The 15,517-nt window shown below is 43.2% G+C and overlaps 1 protein-coding gene across 2 annotated transcripts in view; it reads left to right on the plus strand.

The window, feature by feature from the left end:
- Positions 1-15,517, plus strand: part of CSMD2 (CUB and Sushi multiple domains 2) — a 684,323-nt gene that overhangs the window by 62,341 nt on the left and 606,465 nt on the right. For both annotated transcript variants that reach the window (XM_043878199.1, XM_043878200.1), the window contains exon 2: positions 12,099-12,315. In XM_043878199.1, coding sequence (XP_043734134.1) covers positions 12,099-12,315 — 217 coding nt within the window. The remainder of the gene's footprint in view (positions 1-12,098; positions 12,316-15,517) is intronic.

The following is a 15,517-nucleotide window of genomic DNA, read 5'->3' on the forward strand; positions in this document are numbered from 1 at the left end:
CCATCTCTCCAGAAAAGGTGGCCCTGCAGAAGGCAGGCACAGTGATGGTCGAGTCCCATCGTAGGTGTGAGGTGTACAGTGCACTCCCCCTGTGCGGGTGAGGTGTCGTCAGTGGGTGTGATTTAGCGACGTCTGCAACTCTCCTCTGTTTTTCCTCTGTGGGCAGTCTCATTAATTGCATGGCTTCCACAAATCCATATCTCCAGCCCAGATTGCACTCCTAGATTCCAGTCTACTGCCCTAATTGCCTTCTGGCCATCTCTGGATGTCCCACTGGCTTCTGCAACTAAATTTGTCCAAAATTGACCTTATCAGCCAATAAATATTTGCAGAATTCAATTGAATTTCCCTGCCAAACTTCTCAAAAGAGTTATCTCCTCAAAATTATCATTATTTGTAGACAACATGATTGTGTACCTAAAACACCCAAGGGAATCAACTGAGAAATCTTTAGAATTAATAAGAGTTCAAAAACCCAGTTGGATGCCAGATGAATATATAAAAATCAATAGGTTTTCTGTTTATCAGTAATAACCAGCTAGAAAAAAATAACAGGGAAAAAACTGTCATTTACTAAAGCAAGAAAAAGTGCATAAAATGTCTACGAGTAATCTTAAGATGTGACTAAGACCTATATAAAGAAAAGTAGAAACCTTTACTGAAAGATTAGCTGATATTTTTTGATCACTTATCGTGTGTCACGTACTGTACTGAGTATTTAGCAAGTTAGCAGATATAATCACATTAATCTATACAGCCATCCTCGAAGCGGGTACTCATTTTAAACAGTGTGGAGATTTCTTAAAAAACTGGAAATAGAACTGCCATATGACCCAGCAATCCCACTTCTGGGCATACACACTGAGGAAACCAAATCTGAAAGAGACACGTGCACCCCAATGTTCATCACATCACTGTTTATAATAGGCAGGACATGGAAGCAACCTAGATGCCCATCAGCAGATGAATGGATAAGGAAGCTGTGGTACATATACACCATGGAATATTACTCAGCCATTAAAAAGAATTCATTTGAATCAGTTCTAATGAGATGGATGAAACTGGAGCCCATTATACAGAGTGAAGTAAGCCAGAAAGATAAAGAACATTACAGCATACTAACAAATATATATGGAATTTAGAAAGATGGTAATGATAACCCTATATGCAAAACAGAAAAAGAGACACAGAAGTACAGAACAGACTTTTGAACTCTGTGGGAGAAGGTGAGGGTGGGATGTTTCGAAAGAGCAGCATGTATATTATCTATGGTGAAACAGATCACCAGCCCAGGTGGGATGCATGAGACAAGTGCTCCGGCCTGGTGCACTGGGAAGACCCAGAGGAATCGGGTGGAGAGGGAGGTGGGAGGGGGGATTGGGATGGGGAATACGTGTAACTCTATGGCTGATTCATGTCAATGTATGACAAAACCCACTGCAATGTTGTGAAGTAATTAGCCTCCAACTAATAAAAAAAATTTAAAAAAAAAAGATGTCAAAATGAGGGTTTAAATAGTTTACGTAAATTACATCTTAAGTATTAAATGACAATTAAGTATTAACACAAAGTATTAAATGACAAAGCTGAAATTTGAACCCATGGCTTTTTGTTTCCAAAACCCAAGCTTTTAACCTTTTCACGAAGCCACTTTCAGAATACACCGTGCATCACAAATGGTAGGTTGGTAGTTGTTGTCTTTTTTTTTTTTCATTTATTTTTATTAGTTGAAAGCTAATTACTTTACAAGATTGTAGTGGTTTTTGCCATAAATTGACATGAATCAGCCATGGATTTACATGTGTTCCCCATCCTGATCCCCCCTCCTGCCTTCCTCCCCATCCCATCCCTCTGGGTCTTCCCAGTGCACCAGCCCTGAGCACTTGTCTCATGTCTTAATCCATTTTACTTATCCATTCATTCCAAAAGATATGAAGGACTACTCGGGCTGAGTATTGAGCTAGGTGCTAGAGATAAGTGTGAAGAAAATCTCAAGGACTCTATGGCTGGAGAAGCCACATTTACATATCAGTATATCACCATTAGAGAAGGCAGTGATATTCACTAATTCAGGCATCCTCAACACCCAGGTCACAGACTGGTACAGGGCCATGGCCTGTTAGGAACTGGGGTGCACAACAGGAGGTGAGCAACAGGCGAGAGAAGGAAGCTTTCTCTGTATTTACAGCAGCTCCCGTCTCTCGCATCACCGCCTGAGCTCCACCTCTTGTCAGATCAGTGGCGGCATAATAAATGTAATGCACTCGAGGCGGCCCGAAACCACCCCCCACCCTGGTCTGTGGAAAAATGATCTCCCATGAAACCAGTCCCTGGTGCCAGAAAGTTGGACACTGTGGTTCTAATTCATTCACTAAGGATAAGCAACCAAAGGAAGAATGCTTGCCATTATCTTGAGGGCTCCAGGAGGGCCTCCTGGAGGAAGTAGTGAGTCTTAGAGTGCCTGGAGTCAGCTGGATGAGAGAACTAGACAGCATGCCAAGCACAGAGAGCTGGGTGGACAATTAATTTGCATGAATCGGTCAGTCAACCAACAGCTCTTCTCTGAGCATCAGCTGTGTGCCAGCTACAGGTCTGGGAGCCTGAGAGAGAAAGTAGGAACAAAGTCGCTCCCCTCTCTAATAAAGGTGGTGTTTTGTTGGAGTGAGAGGTTCCTGAAAATAAACAGGAAATTAGATGCCAGAGGATGCTCAGTGCTGTGGAAAAAATGAAGCAGGAACCTGGAGCACTGGTTTGAGGGGAGGAGGGGTGGGTTCTGGGAGGTAACACTTGACTCAGGAAGTGAGCGAGCGGGTCACATGGCTCTTGGGGAAAAGCTTCCTGGGCTAAAGGTCGAGCAGATGCAAGGTCCCAGGGTGGCATGAGATGGGCTTAGGCAGCATGGCTGATCACCAGCACAAAGGGATGAGAGATAGGAGGGCGGGTCAACGGGTAGCCAGGTGGCCCTTCAGGTAGGGCTTTGAGTTGTGGCGAGGACTTTGGCTTTTATGCTGCATAGAATGAGAAGCCAGAGAGAAATCTTTCTAAATGTCAATAAAGAAAAACACATTACCAAGGAAAAGACAGATAAATGTGAGTGCTCATAGAAACCAAACATTTTATTCTATGTGAAAAATCTAAATGAAGCAGAAAAGCACACCACAGGTGCTTTGATTCCTCAAGGGAAGAATTAAATTTACTGAGGAAAGTTGAAAGGATGTTGAATCTGAATGATAAGGAGATAGATGCTAAATAGGACAAGAGAGCATCTTTTGGCATCTATCAAGTAGGTAAAAACTTTTCGGTAAGATAATACACAGTGTTGATAAACATATAGTAAGATAGGCTTGCCTAGACATGGCTGTTAAAAACATCACTGGCGGGGACTTTCTTGGTAGTCCAGTGGTTGTCTCCTTGCTTCCAATGTTGGGGACAAGGGTTGGATCCTTGGTCTGGGAACTAATCCCACATGCTTTGTGTGTGTGTGTGTGTGTGTGTGAGTGGTCAGTCTTGTTTGACTCTTTATGGCCCCATGGACTGTAGCCTGCCATGCTCCTCTATCCATGGAATTTCCCAGGCAAGAATATGGGAGTGGGTTGCCATTTCCTTCTCCAGGGGATCTTTCAGACCCAGAGATGGAAGCTGCGTCTCTTGTGTCTCCTGCATTGGCAGGCAGATTCTTTACCACCAGCGCCACCTGGAAAGCCCCCACAGGCTGCCTAGAGTGGCCAAAAATAAATAAAATAAAAATGAAAGGGTTAAATATAACAGAGCTTGTTATTTGTGATAATATAAATAAATACTTTAACTTAAAAAACCATAACATAATTAGTGCATGCTTTCTTGAAAGTATTTGTGTGATCCAGAGCTAAAGCCGCAGAAATATTCCTACCCTTTGACCCGGGAACCTGCATTTTTGGCAGTCTGTGCATCTATCTAGGGAAATTGTCCAAAAACAAATGCATGTTCTCCAGGATTGTCCTTGAAGCCCAGGCAGGTCTTGGCTATGTCTGGTAGCTGCGTTGACTAGGAGGAGGTAGGGGTGGGAGAAGGCAACCCATGCTTCTTCCTGAGAAAGAGAAGCATGATCTCCTTGGATGAAAGTCCATAGCAGTGGTCCTGTCTCTAGAGCAGGTCACCAGACGTTAAGAAGAGGTAGTCCTTTCCTTGGATGAAATTCAGCACCTTCTCGATGTGAAGGCCCTTTTGCCATGCCCTCCCACTCTACTAGCCTATCCATCTGGAGTGGCCACTGTGGGTTATAACTTTGTCAACTCACTAACCAACGTTTAACTCCAGGGAAACTTCCAAATGAGTCTGGCTCCCAGCCCTGTCTGACCAGCTCCAGCAGCGCCTTCCACAGAAGTCAGCCTGTCTCCTATGGATGGCGACCCCCATCCCTGAAACCGAAGCTGGATGCAGTTACCGCATAAGTGAACATTCGTTCTGGGACTCTGGCCATGGAAAAGCATTTTCCACTGCACTGACCAGCATGCTGTCACCAGATTTTACTAAGAGGCCAGGTCTTATTTATAATGGAAAAAATTATCCAGAAACAATTTCAGTGTTTGAGACTAGGAGAATGGTTGAGTAAATTCTAGTATAACTATATACTGGAATGTGGCACATCCATTTAAAATGCTGTTGGTGAACAGATTCAATATCTTGGGGGAAAAGCTCATGTTATAATGTTTACTGAATTGTTGCAAAAGAAAGCCGAGAAATGACCTGAATGGCCATCAGCAGGGGAGTGGTTGAATACATTGAGATACATCCAGGCCGTGGAATATTACACATTTATATAAAAAATCAGTTAGATACGGATCTACTGACCTGGAAGGTGTCCCCCATGTATTGTTAAATGAGAAAGCAGGTTGCAGAGAAATGAACACAACTACGATTTCATCTTTAAAACAAAATAATAAAAATTCTCTCGGAATGTGTCCATTTGTTTGCATGAGGAATGAGAAGATTGTAGAGAGAGTTACCTGCCTGTTAACTTTGGTAGCTTTGGGGTGGGTAGAAAGGAGAGCGACTGGGGGCCTTTTTGTCTTCACACATCTTGGTGTTGCATTTATGCATAGCCATGCATATTACAAGTGACACTGACTTCTGTAACTAAAGACTGAAGAATAATTCACTGAAAAAAAGAGCCCACAGAATTAAATATACAGTACTGTCTCAATGATGTGAAATATGCATGGAAAAATCTAGCAAAAGAAAGAAAATATTAACAACAGTTGCCTCTGAGAGGGAGGTGAGATGGTGATGTTTCCTCTTTTTAAATCCCTGTCTCTATTTTCCAAGTTTTCTATAATGAGCAAAAGGTATGGGGTTTTCCTGGTGCCTCAGACAGTAAAGAATCTGCCTGCAGTGCAGGAGACCTGGGTTCTATCCCTGGGGTGGGGAAGATGCTCTGGAGAAGGGGAATGGCTCCCCACTCCAATTGCCTGGAGAATCCTATGGACAGAGGAGTCTGGTGAGCTATGGTCTATGGGGTCGCAAAGAGTCAGAGATGACTGAGCAACTAACACGTACATACATTATTATACATTGTTGTTTAAATGTAATGGCCCCTGCCTTCTCACCAGCTGGTCTTGCCTTTACTTGCCTGGCCTCTGTCCCCTGTGTCACCTGCCACCTGTCTTTGCTGAAATTCATGTACCCATTCAGCAAACACTTATTGAGTTCTAGGCACTGGGGGTGCAGCAGAAACCAAGACAGAGCGCCCACTCTCAGCATCCGTACTTCCAGAGGGACCATTTGACATGAAACCGAGTGACCTCCTCCCAGACCCTCCCCTCAGTTTCTCTGTGATGCTCCGTACACTGAGTCACCTTCTCCTATCTAGGCGTGACCTCTGGTTCTCGTCCCACCGTTCTGCCTGCACCCCTGCCTCCCACTCTGTCACCTCTCTTGTCCCCGTGCATGGAAAGTGTTCCCGCGGGCTCTGTTCTGAACCTCTTCCCCCAACCCCCGATTTCTTTCTCCGCCACAGGACGTGTTGGTCATACGCAAATTCTGAACTAGAAACTGTAGACCCACACAGGTCTGAGTGGGATGCTGGGGACAGTAGTGAAGGATGGTTTCAATGGTTGTCTGGGACACGAATGAGGGTGGTCCTCAACGTGTGACCCCTGTGGGGTCTATACTCGAGGACCGTTCTGAGCACCCTTGTAGCACAGTACTGCCACGTGAAAGTATTTGCTTATGTTTGGTTTGTGATCCAGGCCCCATGACCCATCCCAGGGTCTAACCTAGAGGAATGAATGAATGAGTGACGTAGTGCAAGGACATCACAGACAGGTTTTAGAGGGGTGAGCTGAGTAGATCTGGTGCCCATGGGGTGAAATTCAGGAACGTGAACCAAGGGAAAGTTGCAGAGCTAGGAGCTTTATTTCGTTATTATTGGAGCTGAATATTTTTCTGGTTTCTGGACTGCTTATGTCTTCCTTGTGAACTAACTTATTCAAGACCCTATCCAACTTTTCAACTATAGTGATTGTTGTTTTTCTGCTTGTTAGTAATAGTTCTTTCTGTATTAAATATATTACTTTTCTGTCTTTTTCTGTGGCTTTTGCTTTTGTTTCTATTTTTGACCTACACATACTTTTTGTATAAACTATCAATCTTGTAGTATCTTCCACAGCTCTTACATTCAGAAAAATCAGTCAGATAATTATTTGTGCACATTTCCTTCTTATTAGTTTTTTACTTTTTTAAAAAAAACTTAGTTTGCTATATGGTATGAATTGAGATAACTTAATTCTTTTCTCAAACACTTAATTAGTTGACCTTGTAAAATGGTTTTCTTTTCTCATTGATTTTTAATGCTGTCTTATACATATTTTAATTTCTGTGTCTATTTAAGGCTATTCCTATAATGCCGTTTCATGTTCTGCCTGTCCACTCTTGGGCCACCTTCATGCTATTTTCTTTTTTTTTTTTTTTTTAATTAATTTATTTTTTTTTTCCAGTGGGTTTTGTCATACATTGATATGAATCAGCCATAGATTTACACTTATTCCCCATCCCGATCCCCCCTCCCATCTCCCTCTCCACCCGATTCCTCTGGGTCTTCCCAGTGCACCAGGCCGGAGCACTTGTCTCATGCATCCCACCTGGGCTGGGGATCTGTTTCACCATAGATAGTATACATGCTGTTCTTTTGAAACATCCCACCCTCACATTCTCCCACAGAGTTCAAAAGTCTGTTCTGTATTTCTGTGTCTCTTTTTCTGTTTTGCATATAGGGTTATCGTTACCATCTTTCTAAATTCCATATATATGTGTTAGTATGCTGTAATGTTCTTTATCTTTCTGGCTTACTTCACTCTGTATAAGGGGCTCCAGTTTCATCCATCTCATTAGGACTGGTTCAAATGAATTCTTTTTGACGGCTGAGTAAAATTCCATGGTGTATATGTACCACAGCTTCCTTATCCATTCCTCTGCTGATGGGCATCTAGGTTGCTTCCATGTTCTGGCTATTATAAACAGTGCTGCGATGAACATTGGGGTGCACTTCATGCTATTTTCATAAGCATCATTTGGTGATTCTGTTTAGTATCTTGTAGAATGAGAATACTACTTTTTTACACCTTTTCAAAAAATATCCATTGTCTGTGACTGTCTATTTCTTCCAGTTAAACTTAGGTATCTTTTTTACTAAATTTAAAGCAGGTCATTGGGCTTTTGATCAGAATTGCATTAAGCTTATAAATTAACTTTTCAATAACTTTTCAGAAGGTTAATATTCCAAATTAACCTTTCAGAAGTTAGTCTTCCACTCAAGATTACATATGTCTCTCCAATTATTCAAATTTTTTTTATCCTTCTCTAAAAGTTATTTTTGTATAGGGACTGCCCATTTAAGTTTATTTCCATTCACTATATGCATTTTGTAGTTATCATAAATAAGACCTTGTTTCTTTATTTTTTATCTGTCACTGACATATGGAAATGTCATTGATTTCGTTTACTTATTTTGTGTTTGGCTACTTTATTGAAATTTTTTATTAGTTCTAATAGCTTTCTAATTGATTCTCCTGGGTTTTCTGGGTATATTAATACATCATCTGCAAGCCATATTTTTGCTTGCTCTTTTTTCATTTCTTTTTCTTGCCTCATATGGATTAGCTCTTCTAATAAGGCATGAAATCTCGGAGGTGATAGTAGCATTTTTATCTCATTCCTGATCTTAATCAGATGTTTCACTGTAAGTAGGATGTAGGTTATTATTTTAAAATGGATGCTCTGTAATGCTAAGGAAGTAGCCTTTCTCCTACTTCCAAATGCTTACTTTAATCAGGGTTACATGTCTAATTTTATTAAATGTTCATTTAGCATTTATTCAGAAGACTTTAGCTTTTTTCCCCCTTTAAAATGGGATACTTTGTGTTATCCCTCTTTTGTATTAAAAGAGATTTTTCAATATTAAAGTCATTTTAGAGATTAACTGCCCTTTGTTAGTTAATCCCTAAAGTGGGCTTTAAAAAAAATTAGTGGTGAGTTAATTTATCAGCATTATATTGGATTGGCCAAAAAGTTTGTTTGGATTTTTCATGTTATAGAAAAATCCAAATGAACTTTTTCATCAACTCAGTATTTGAGACAGTGGACCTGGAGTGGACTGCTGACATTTAAATCCTGTCTCTGAGTAATGGGGTGACTTGGGCTCCCTTCTTTCATTTCTCTTTGCTTTAGTTCTTCATCTGTAAAATGGAGATGATATGTACAGTATCTACCTTCTAGGGCTGTTGTGAGGATTAAACAAGTTAGTATGTGTAAAGTTCTCAGAAGAGTGTCTAGCCAAACACTCACTAAGTACAAGCACCATATTAAATTATTGAGAACTTAACATGTGTCTGGCACTGAGCTTGGGGTATGGATTCAAATATGGGAAAACTCAAGTTAGGTCTGTCTTATGAAGCTTACAGCCTGGCAAGAAGACGGATACTTATGAATGTGTCACATGGGAGCATGGGCCTTTGCTTCTATGATAAGTGCTGCCAAGGAGAGGTGGTGGTGTCAGGAAAGCATATCATAGAGGGTTTGAACTAGTCAAGGAGAGACCCTTGACTGGGAGCTGAAAGAAAATAGGCCAGGGAGGACAGGAAGAGTATTCTAGGAAGAGAGGACGGCATATGCAAAGGTCCTATGGCAGTGAGAGTGTGATCAGTGCAAAGGACTGGGAAGGGTGGGGCGTTTGTTTTCTACCAGATGTGTTGAGAATATAATTGACACATACCACCATGTACATTTAAGGCATATGGCATGATGATTTGATAGATGTATGTTGTGAAATGATTACCACATAAGTTCAGCTAATGTCCATTTTCTCATACAGAACAAGAACAAAAGGAGAAAACAAGAAAGGGGAAATAAAAAGCTGTTCTCTTTGTGATGAGAACTCTTAGGATCTACTCTTTTAACAATTCACCTGTCTATCTTACAGCAGTGTTACCATAGTCATTCTGTTGTACATCACATCCCTTGTAGTTATTTATTTTATAAGCGGAAGTTTGTACTTTTTGACCACCTTCCTACAATTTCCCTTCCCCACCCCATGCCTCTGATAACCACAAGTCTAATCTGTTTTTCTATGAATTTGTTTTTTGGAGGGGTTTGTTTGTTTCTTTAGATTCCACATATAAGTAATAGCATACAGTATTTATCTTTTTCTTTCTGACTTATTTCATTTAGCATAATGCCTTCAAGGTCCATTCATGTTGTTGCAAATGTTAGCATTTCCTTATTTTAATGGCTGAGTAATATTCCTCTAACAGAGGATGAGGTGGTTGGATGGCATCACTGACTCAATGGACATGAGTTTGGGTAAACTCCGGGAGCTAGTGATGGACAGGGAGGCCTGGAGTGCTGCACGCTCATGGGGTCGCAAAGAGTCGGACATGACTGAGCGACTGGACTGAACTGAACTGAACTGAATATTCCTCTGTGTATATCTCACAAATAATTTATCCATTCTTCTGTCGATGGACATTTAGATTGTTTCCATGTCTTTTTTATTGTAAATAATGCTTCTACGAACATGGAGGTGCAGATATCTTCTCGAGTTAGTGCTTTTGATACATTTGGATGTATTCCCAGAAGTGGAATTGCTGCATCATGTGGTAGTTCTAATCTTAATTTTTTGAGGATCCTTCATACTGTTTTCTGTAGTGGCTGTACCAATTTACATTCCCACCAACAGTGCACACAGGTTTTCTTTACTCTATGTCCCTGCCAGTATTTGTCATCTTTTATCTTTTTGATGATGGTCATTTTAACAGGTATGAAGTGATACCTCATTGTGGTTTCAATTTGCATTTCCTTAATGACTAGTGATGATGAGCATCTTTTCAAGTACCTGTTGGCCTTCTGCATACATATCTTCTTTGGAGAAATATCTATTCAAGTTCTTTAGAGGGGTGGGATTTGGCTGGAAAGCTAGTGTGGATACAAGGCTAAGAGGTCATTAAGGGTCAAACCATGCAGAGACCCTCATAGGTCTACAAGTAATTTTTCCCTACTGAAGAACAGTGATGAACTATGGGAGGTTTGATGTTGGTGAGGGGAAGGGGAGGTGACCTGATTTGATTTCTCTTTCGAAAAGATGTCCCCGGCTGTAGTGTAAATGTTGAACCAGGGTACATGTGGTCGACCAGTTAGTAGGTGGTTATTATGGTGGTCTAGGGGATAGATGCTGTGGGGTCAAGGGAAATGGAGATAGAGACAGGGTGATAGGTTGTCCATGGGGCTGTGAGGAAGAGGAAAGCGTCAGGAAAGGGTGGGTGGAGGACATCGTGAGCCTGCATCTCCCAAAGGAGATGTCAGGTCTGGAGCTCAGAGGGAGGTCTGACATGGAGTGTGAAGCTGTGAGTCATCAGTGCACAAGAGGGAAAATCCTCTAGAATAGACAGAAAGGGGGAGAGACCCCAACACGGACCCTGGAAAGGAGCTGGAGAAAGCTCAGTGGGGGCGAAGATGGCAAGTGAGTGATGTGGGCGGAAGCTGGAGACCACGCTGTGCAAAGCATCATTGCATCACCAGGGCTCCAGGTAGATGAGTTCCCCATCCAAATCTACGTGAGCCAGGCCCCCCCAGGCGGTGCTCATGCTCAGTGTAGTCTGAGATGCTTTGCTCTGAGAGGGGCATTTCCAGAAGGGAGGGGTGAGCAACAGTGTTAGAGGCAGCTGAGAGAGAGGTCTGTTGAAATGAGGACTAAACAGTATCCGCTGGACCCATCGGTGACTTTAGTGGATCTGTTCAGATGGATCAATAGGATCAGAAAATAGGAAGGAAATGGAGACAGAAAGAATAGACAGATTGTGTTTTCTAAAAATTAGGCTGTGAAGGAGAAGAGAGAGACAGGGCTGGAGGGAGAAGAGGAGTGGAATGGGGAGTTGCTTTCTTAGTCGTAGATTCTTGAGCACATTTGAAACAGGGAAGTTCCGGTGGAGAGGAGACAACTGAACACATGTAATATACTTGAGAGAGAAACATGTATAAGGTTCATGAAGATTAGGGAGAGATAGGATGCAAAGGGCATGAGCGAATGTCTTTAGATGGAAGAAGGGCTGGTTCATCTGCAGGAGGCAGAAAGACCACGTAGGGTGGGCTGGATGGGTGGGGTGGAATCGGGAAGACAACAATGGCATCCCCACTGATGGCTTTTATTTTCTGTGGAGATGGGAAGAGAGGGTGGGAGCTGAGCAGAGGGACTGGAGGGTCAAGGGACCATGGAAAATGGAGAACATTTGAAATCATCTTTCTGGCATTTAGTGTTGTAAAGAGGAAGTTCTGTCTGGTCTGCTGGCTTTTAGTTCAGACTCTCTGAGCCTTGTTTCCTGTCTCACCGAATCGTTCTGGGGCTTGACTCAAGCGATGCTGATTTTATCAGCTGGACAGGGCACAGTGCAATCTAGCTTGCACTCGGGGTCAGTCATCCCACCCCCCCCCCAACACAGTGAGCATGGGCTGGTCCGGAGGGAGAACCTGGAAAAGGGGTTTCATGATCATCTAACACGTTGCGCCCATCCCTCTGGCAGAGTCTCAGAGTTCCCCTGGCCATACTGAACGGCTCCCTTTCTCTCTCCCAGGCCAGAACTGCACCTTCCAACTGCAGGGTCCCAATGGCACCGTTGAGAGCCCGGGGTTCCCGTATGGCTACCCCAATTACGCCAACTGCACGTGGACCATCACCGCAGAGGACCAGCACCGGATCCAGCTTGTGTTCCAGTCCTTTGCCCTGGAGGAGGACTTCGACGTCCTGTCGGTGTTTGATGGGCCACCCCAGCCAGAGAACCTGCGAACCAGGTACCACCCCCTCCTGCCCGTGGCCAGCAGCTGGGCCTGAGCCAAGCTAACTGGGGGGAAGAACCAGCCTGGGTGAACGGTAGTCAACAAAGACCTCTGTTCTTATGAGGCCTGCCCTCAATTTCTCTTTCTTTATAGTCCCCAATTCCTTTCTCCCACTTAGAGGTTCTCAGTAGTCAGATGGATGAGTAGGGCATTTGGGAAGACTAGATAGAAAACATAGAGAGCAATTCAGGTCTTTCTGTTGAAACTGATTTTGCATGCATATGCAAGACATACGTCCCTTGGACCCAGCAGGTATGAGTTGAAGGCCAGTAGCGACTATGTCTTGCATCCTGTGTTTGAAAACCATCAATACTTTGTTGGAAATGGCCTTGGATTTGTGTGACTTTGACTCTGGGTATAGAATGGAGAATTTAAGAAGTTCCCACTTTTTTAGACCCCATCACAGGTGATGGAAGAGAAAACTATGGTGAGGACGAGACTGCTTTCTGGTACCCCTGAACTGGTTCCCGAGGGGAGAGTTCATATCAAGGAGGAAGACAGGGAGGGAGAGCACCACCTCTGCAGAAAGAGCAGACTTTGGTGGGATAAAGGTCAAGGCTCCACAGTCACAGCTTTCCAGGTTTTGTTGACCCGGTGGCCTGCCGTGCTCCCTCACAAGACTCCTCCTGGTTCTGCCCAAAGGACATTGGGCTTCCAGGGAGACAGAGAATCAATGGCATGCCAGCCAAGCCCTGGGGAGGTCAGGATGTTAATTGGAAGTGCAAGGATCCCTGCCAAGTCCCTAACCTCAAGGCTTTGTTTAAGATGCTCTTGGAGAAGAGTCACAGACAGCATCCCCAGGACAGTGCCAGCCCTCTTGCTCACTCCCAGCCCTCTCAGGGCAGTGCAGAGGTGAGGCCACCAGGCCTGCCACAGGGGTGGGCCTCTGGGGCTCCCCTGACTCAGTGTCCTTCCTGACGAGACCAGGCTTGTCCATCCACCCTTGACATTCCATAGGAGTTAGCACACAGTAGGTGTTCACTGAACTTGGGTGAAGAGACTGGAGTCCTCTCCACTCATTCATTCCACAAATATTTCATGAGCACCTACTATGTTCCAGACACTGGCCCTAGTGCTGGGGACACAGCCGTGGGCAAAACAAAGCCACTGTCTTTGTGGAGGTTACCTGCTGATCGCAGGGGTCGGGGGCAAAGGGTAGGTAGGCCTGGACTTGAATGTGTGAGTTTAGAGTTCAAGGACATTGGGCAGGGCTGGAGATATAGAACTAGGAGACTGGGACTGGACAGAGCTGAAAACCGGGAGCCTGGACTATTGGATGCTGAGCTCAGGTGATCCCATCGGTGGGGCACCCACATAGACTCTCAGGGAAGGTTTGAAAGATGGTCAGATCGGGAACTTTCCTGGCAGTTCAGTGGCTAAGACTCTGTACTCCCAGTGCAGGAGATCTGGGTTTGATCCCTGGTTGGGGACCAAGATCCCACATGCCACAACTGGAGATGCAACTAAGACCCAGTGCAGCCAAACAAATAAATAAAAGCAAATAAATATTAAAAAATAAAAAAAGAAGAAAATCAGATCAGGCCAATGGAGTGGTTGGTTGGTATACAAATGGCTGGAGGCAGATTCAGCATCCTGAAGTTCTTCCAGCTTTCTTTACTCTTAAAACAGGATGCACTCGTGGGTGATCAAAGCTCTATTTTCTGACATTTGGGTTCTCTGGCTCTGCGAATGAAATGTAGAAGACCCCCAGAGGTGGGGATGACTCTGGCAGGAAAGGGTGGGGGTTTCCAGGACCTAAGGGCTGTCCTGGCAAGGACCTGGATGTGTTTCCAGCCAGGGCACAGTCCTCTCTGACCAACCAGCATGATTGAGGAGGAGGCTCCTGGGGTTGGTACCTTCACAAGGTCGTCCCTGCCCTGGCTCCTCATCCCTGTTGGCATCCTCCTGTGCTCGCTTTGGTTCATTTTCACTGCATATGGTTTTCCTAGACAACTTTTCTCCCTCCACACTATCACTGTATATGGTTTTCCTAGACAACTTTTCCGAGGAAGGCTATGGCACCCCACTCCAGTACTCTTGCCTGGAAAATCCCATGGGCAGAGGAGCTTGGTAGGCTGCAGTCCATGGGGACGCTAAGAGTCGGACATGACTGAGCGACTTCACTTTCACGCATTGGAGAAGGAAATGGCAACCCACTCCAGTGTTCTTGCCTGGAAGATCCCAGGGACAGGGGAGCCTCGTGGGCTGCCATCTATGGGGTCGCATAGAGTCGGACAGGACTGAAGTGACTTAGCAGCAGCAGCAGACAACTTTTCTCCCTCCACACCACTATATGGGATCATACCCCCATTCTTGCATCTGGTTTGTACATTTGCATTTTCTTCTTTTTTTACTCAATTAGTCTTGCCAGAAATTTGCCTATTTTATTGGTCTTTTTAAAGTTCCAACTCTAGGGCTATCAATTTTATTCCTTTCCTATTGCCCAACTTATTGATTTCTGCTTTTATCTTTCTTCATCTTTCTCTCCCACTTACCTTAGGCTGGTGTTGCTCTTTTGTTGTTTTCGTGCATTGAATTAGTTCCGTTACTTCTTGTCTGATATTAAAAACATTAAGAGACATTTTTCTCTAAGCACAACTTTGACCACATCCTATAAATTTTGATGGATAGTTGTTATTTTAGAAATAGTCTCTAATTGCAGTTTTGTTCCTTCCTTGACTCTAGGGTTTTTTTTTCCATCAAAATTTCCAAGTAATATTTTTATACTTAAGTTATTATCAAATTATACTGCTTTATGTTCAGATTATGGTTTCTATTTTAGAGAATTTTTGACTTTTTTCTCTCAGTATAAGATCATTTTTGGTAAACATTCTGAGTATTTGAAAGGAACATGTATTCTGTGGTATTCTATGGTGGAAGGCTGAAGAAATTCATGTTATTAATATTGCTTAGTTTTTCTGATTTCTTATTTATTGCCTAAGTGCAACTGATTCTCTTAACATTTTCACTGTTTTTTTTTTTATCAATTTCTCCTTTTATTTCTAAGTTTTTATTTTGATTATTTATTTCTAAGGTTATATATTTTGATATATACTCTTTAGCATGTCAGTATTTTTAAGTAGCAGATATTCAGAGTCAATTATAATTCTCCCAATATAAAAGTTATATTTATCCCCCCCTTTTTGCCTTAAATTCT

This window comes from Cervus elaphus, chromosome 20 (assembly GCF_910594005.1).
Source record: "Cervus elaphus chromosome 20, mCerEla1.1, whole genome shotgun sequence".
Classification (NCBI taxonomy): domain Eukaryota; kingdom Metazoa; phylum Chordata; class Mammalia; order Artiodactyla; family Cervidae; genus Cervus; species Cervus elaphus.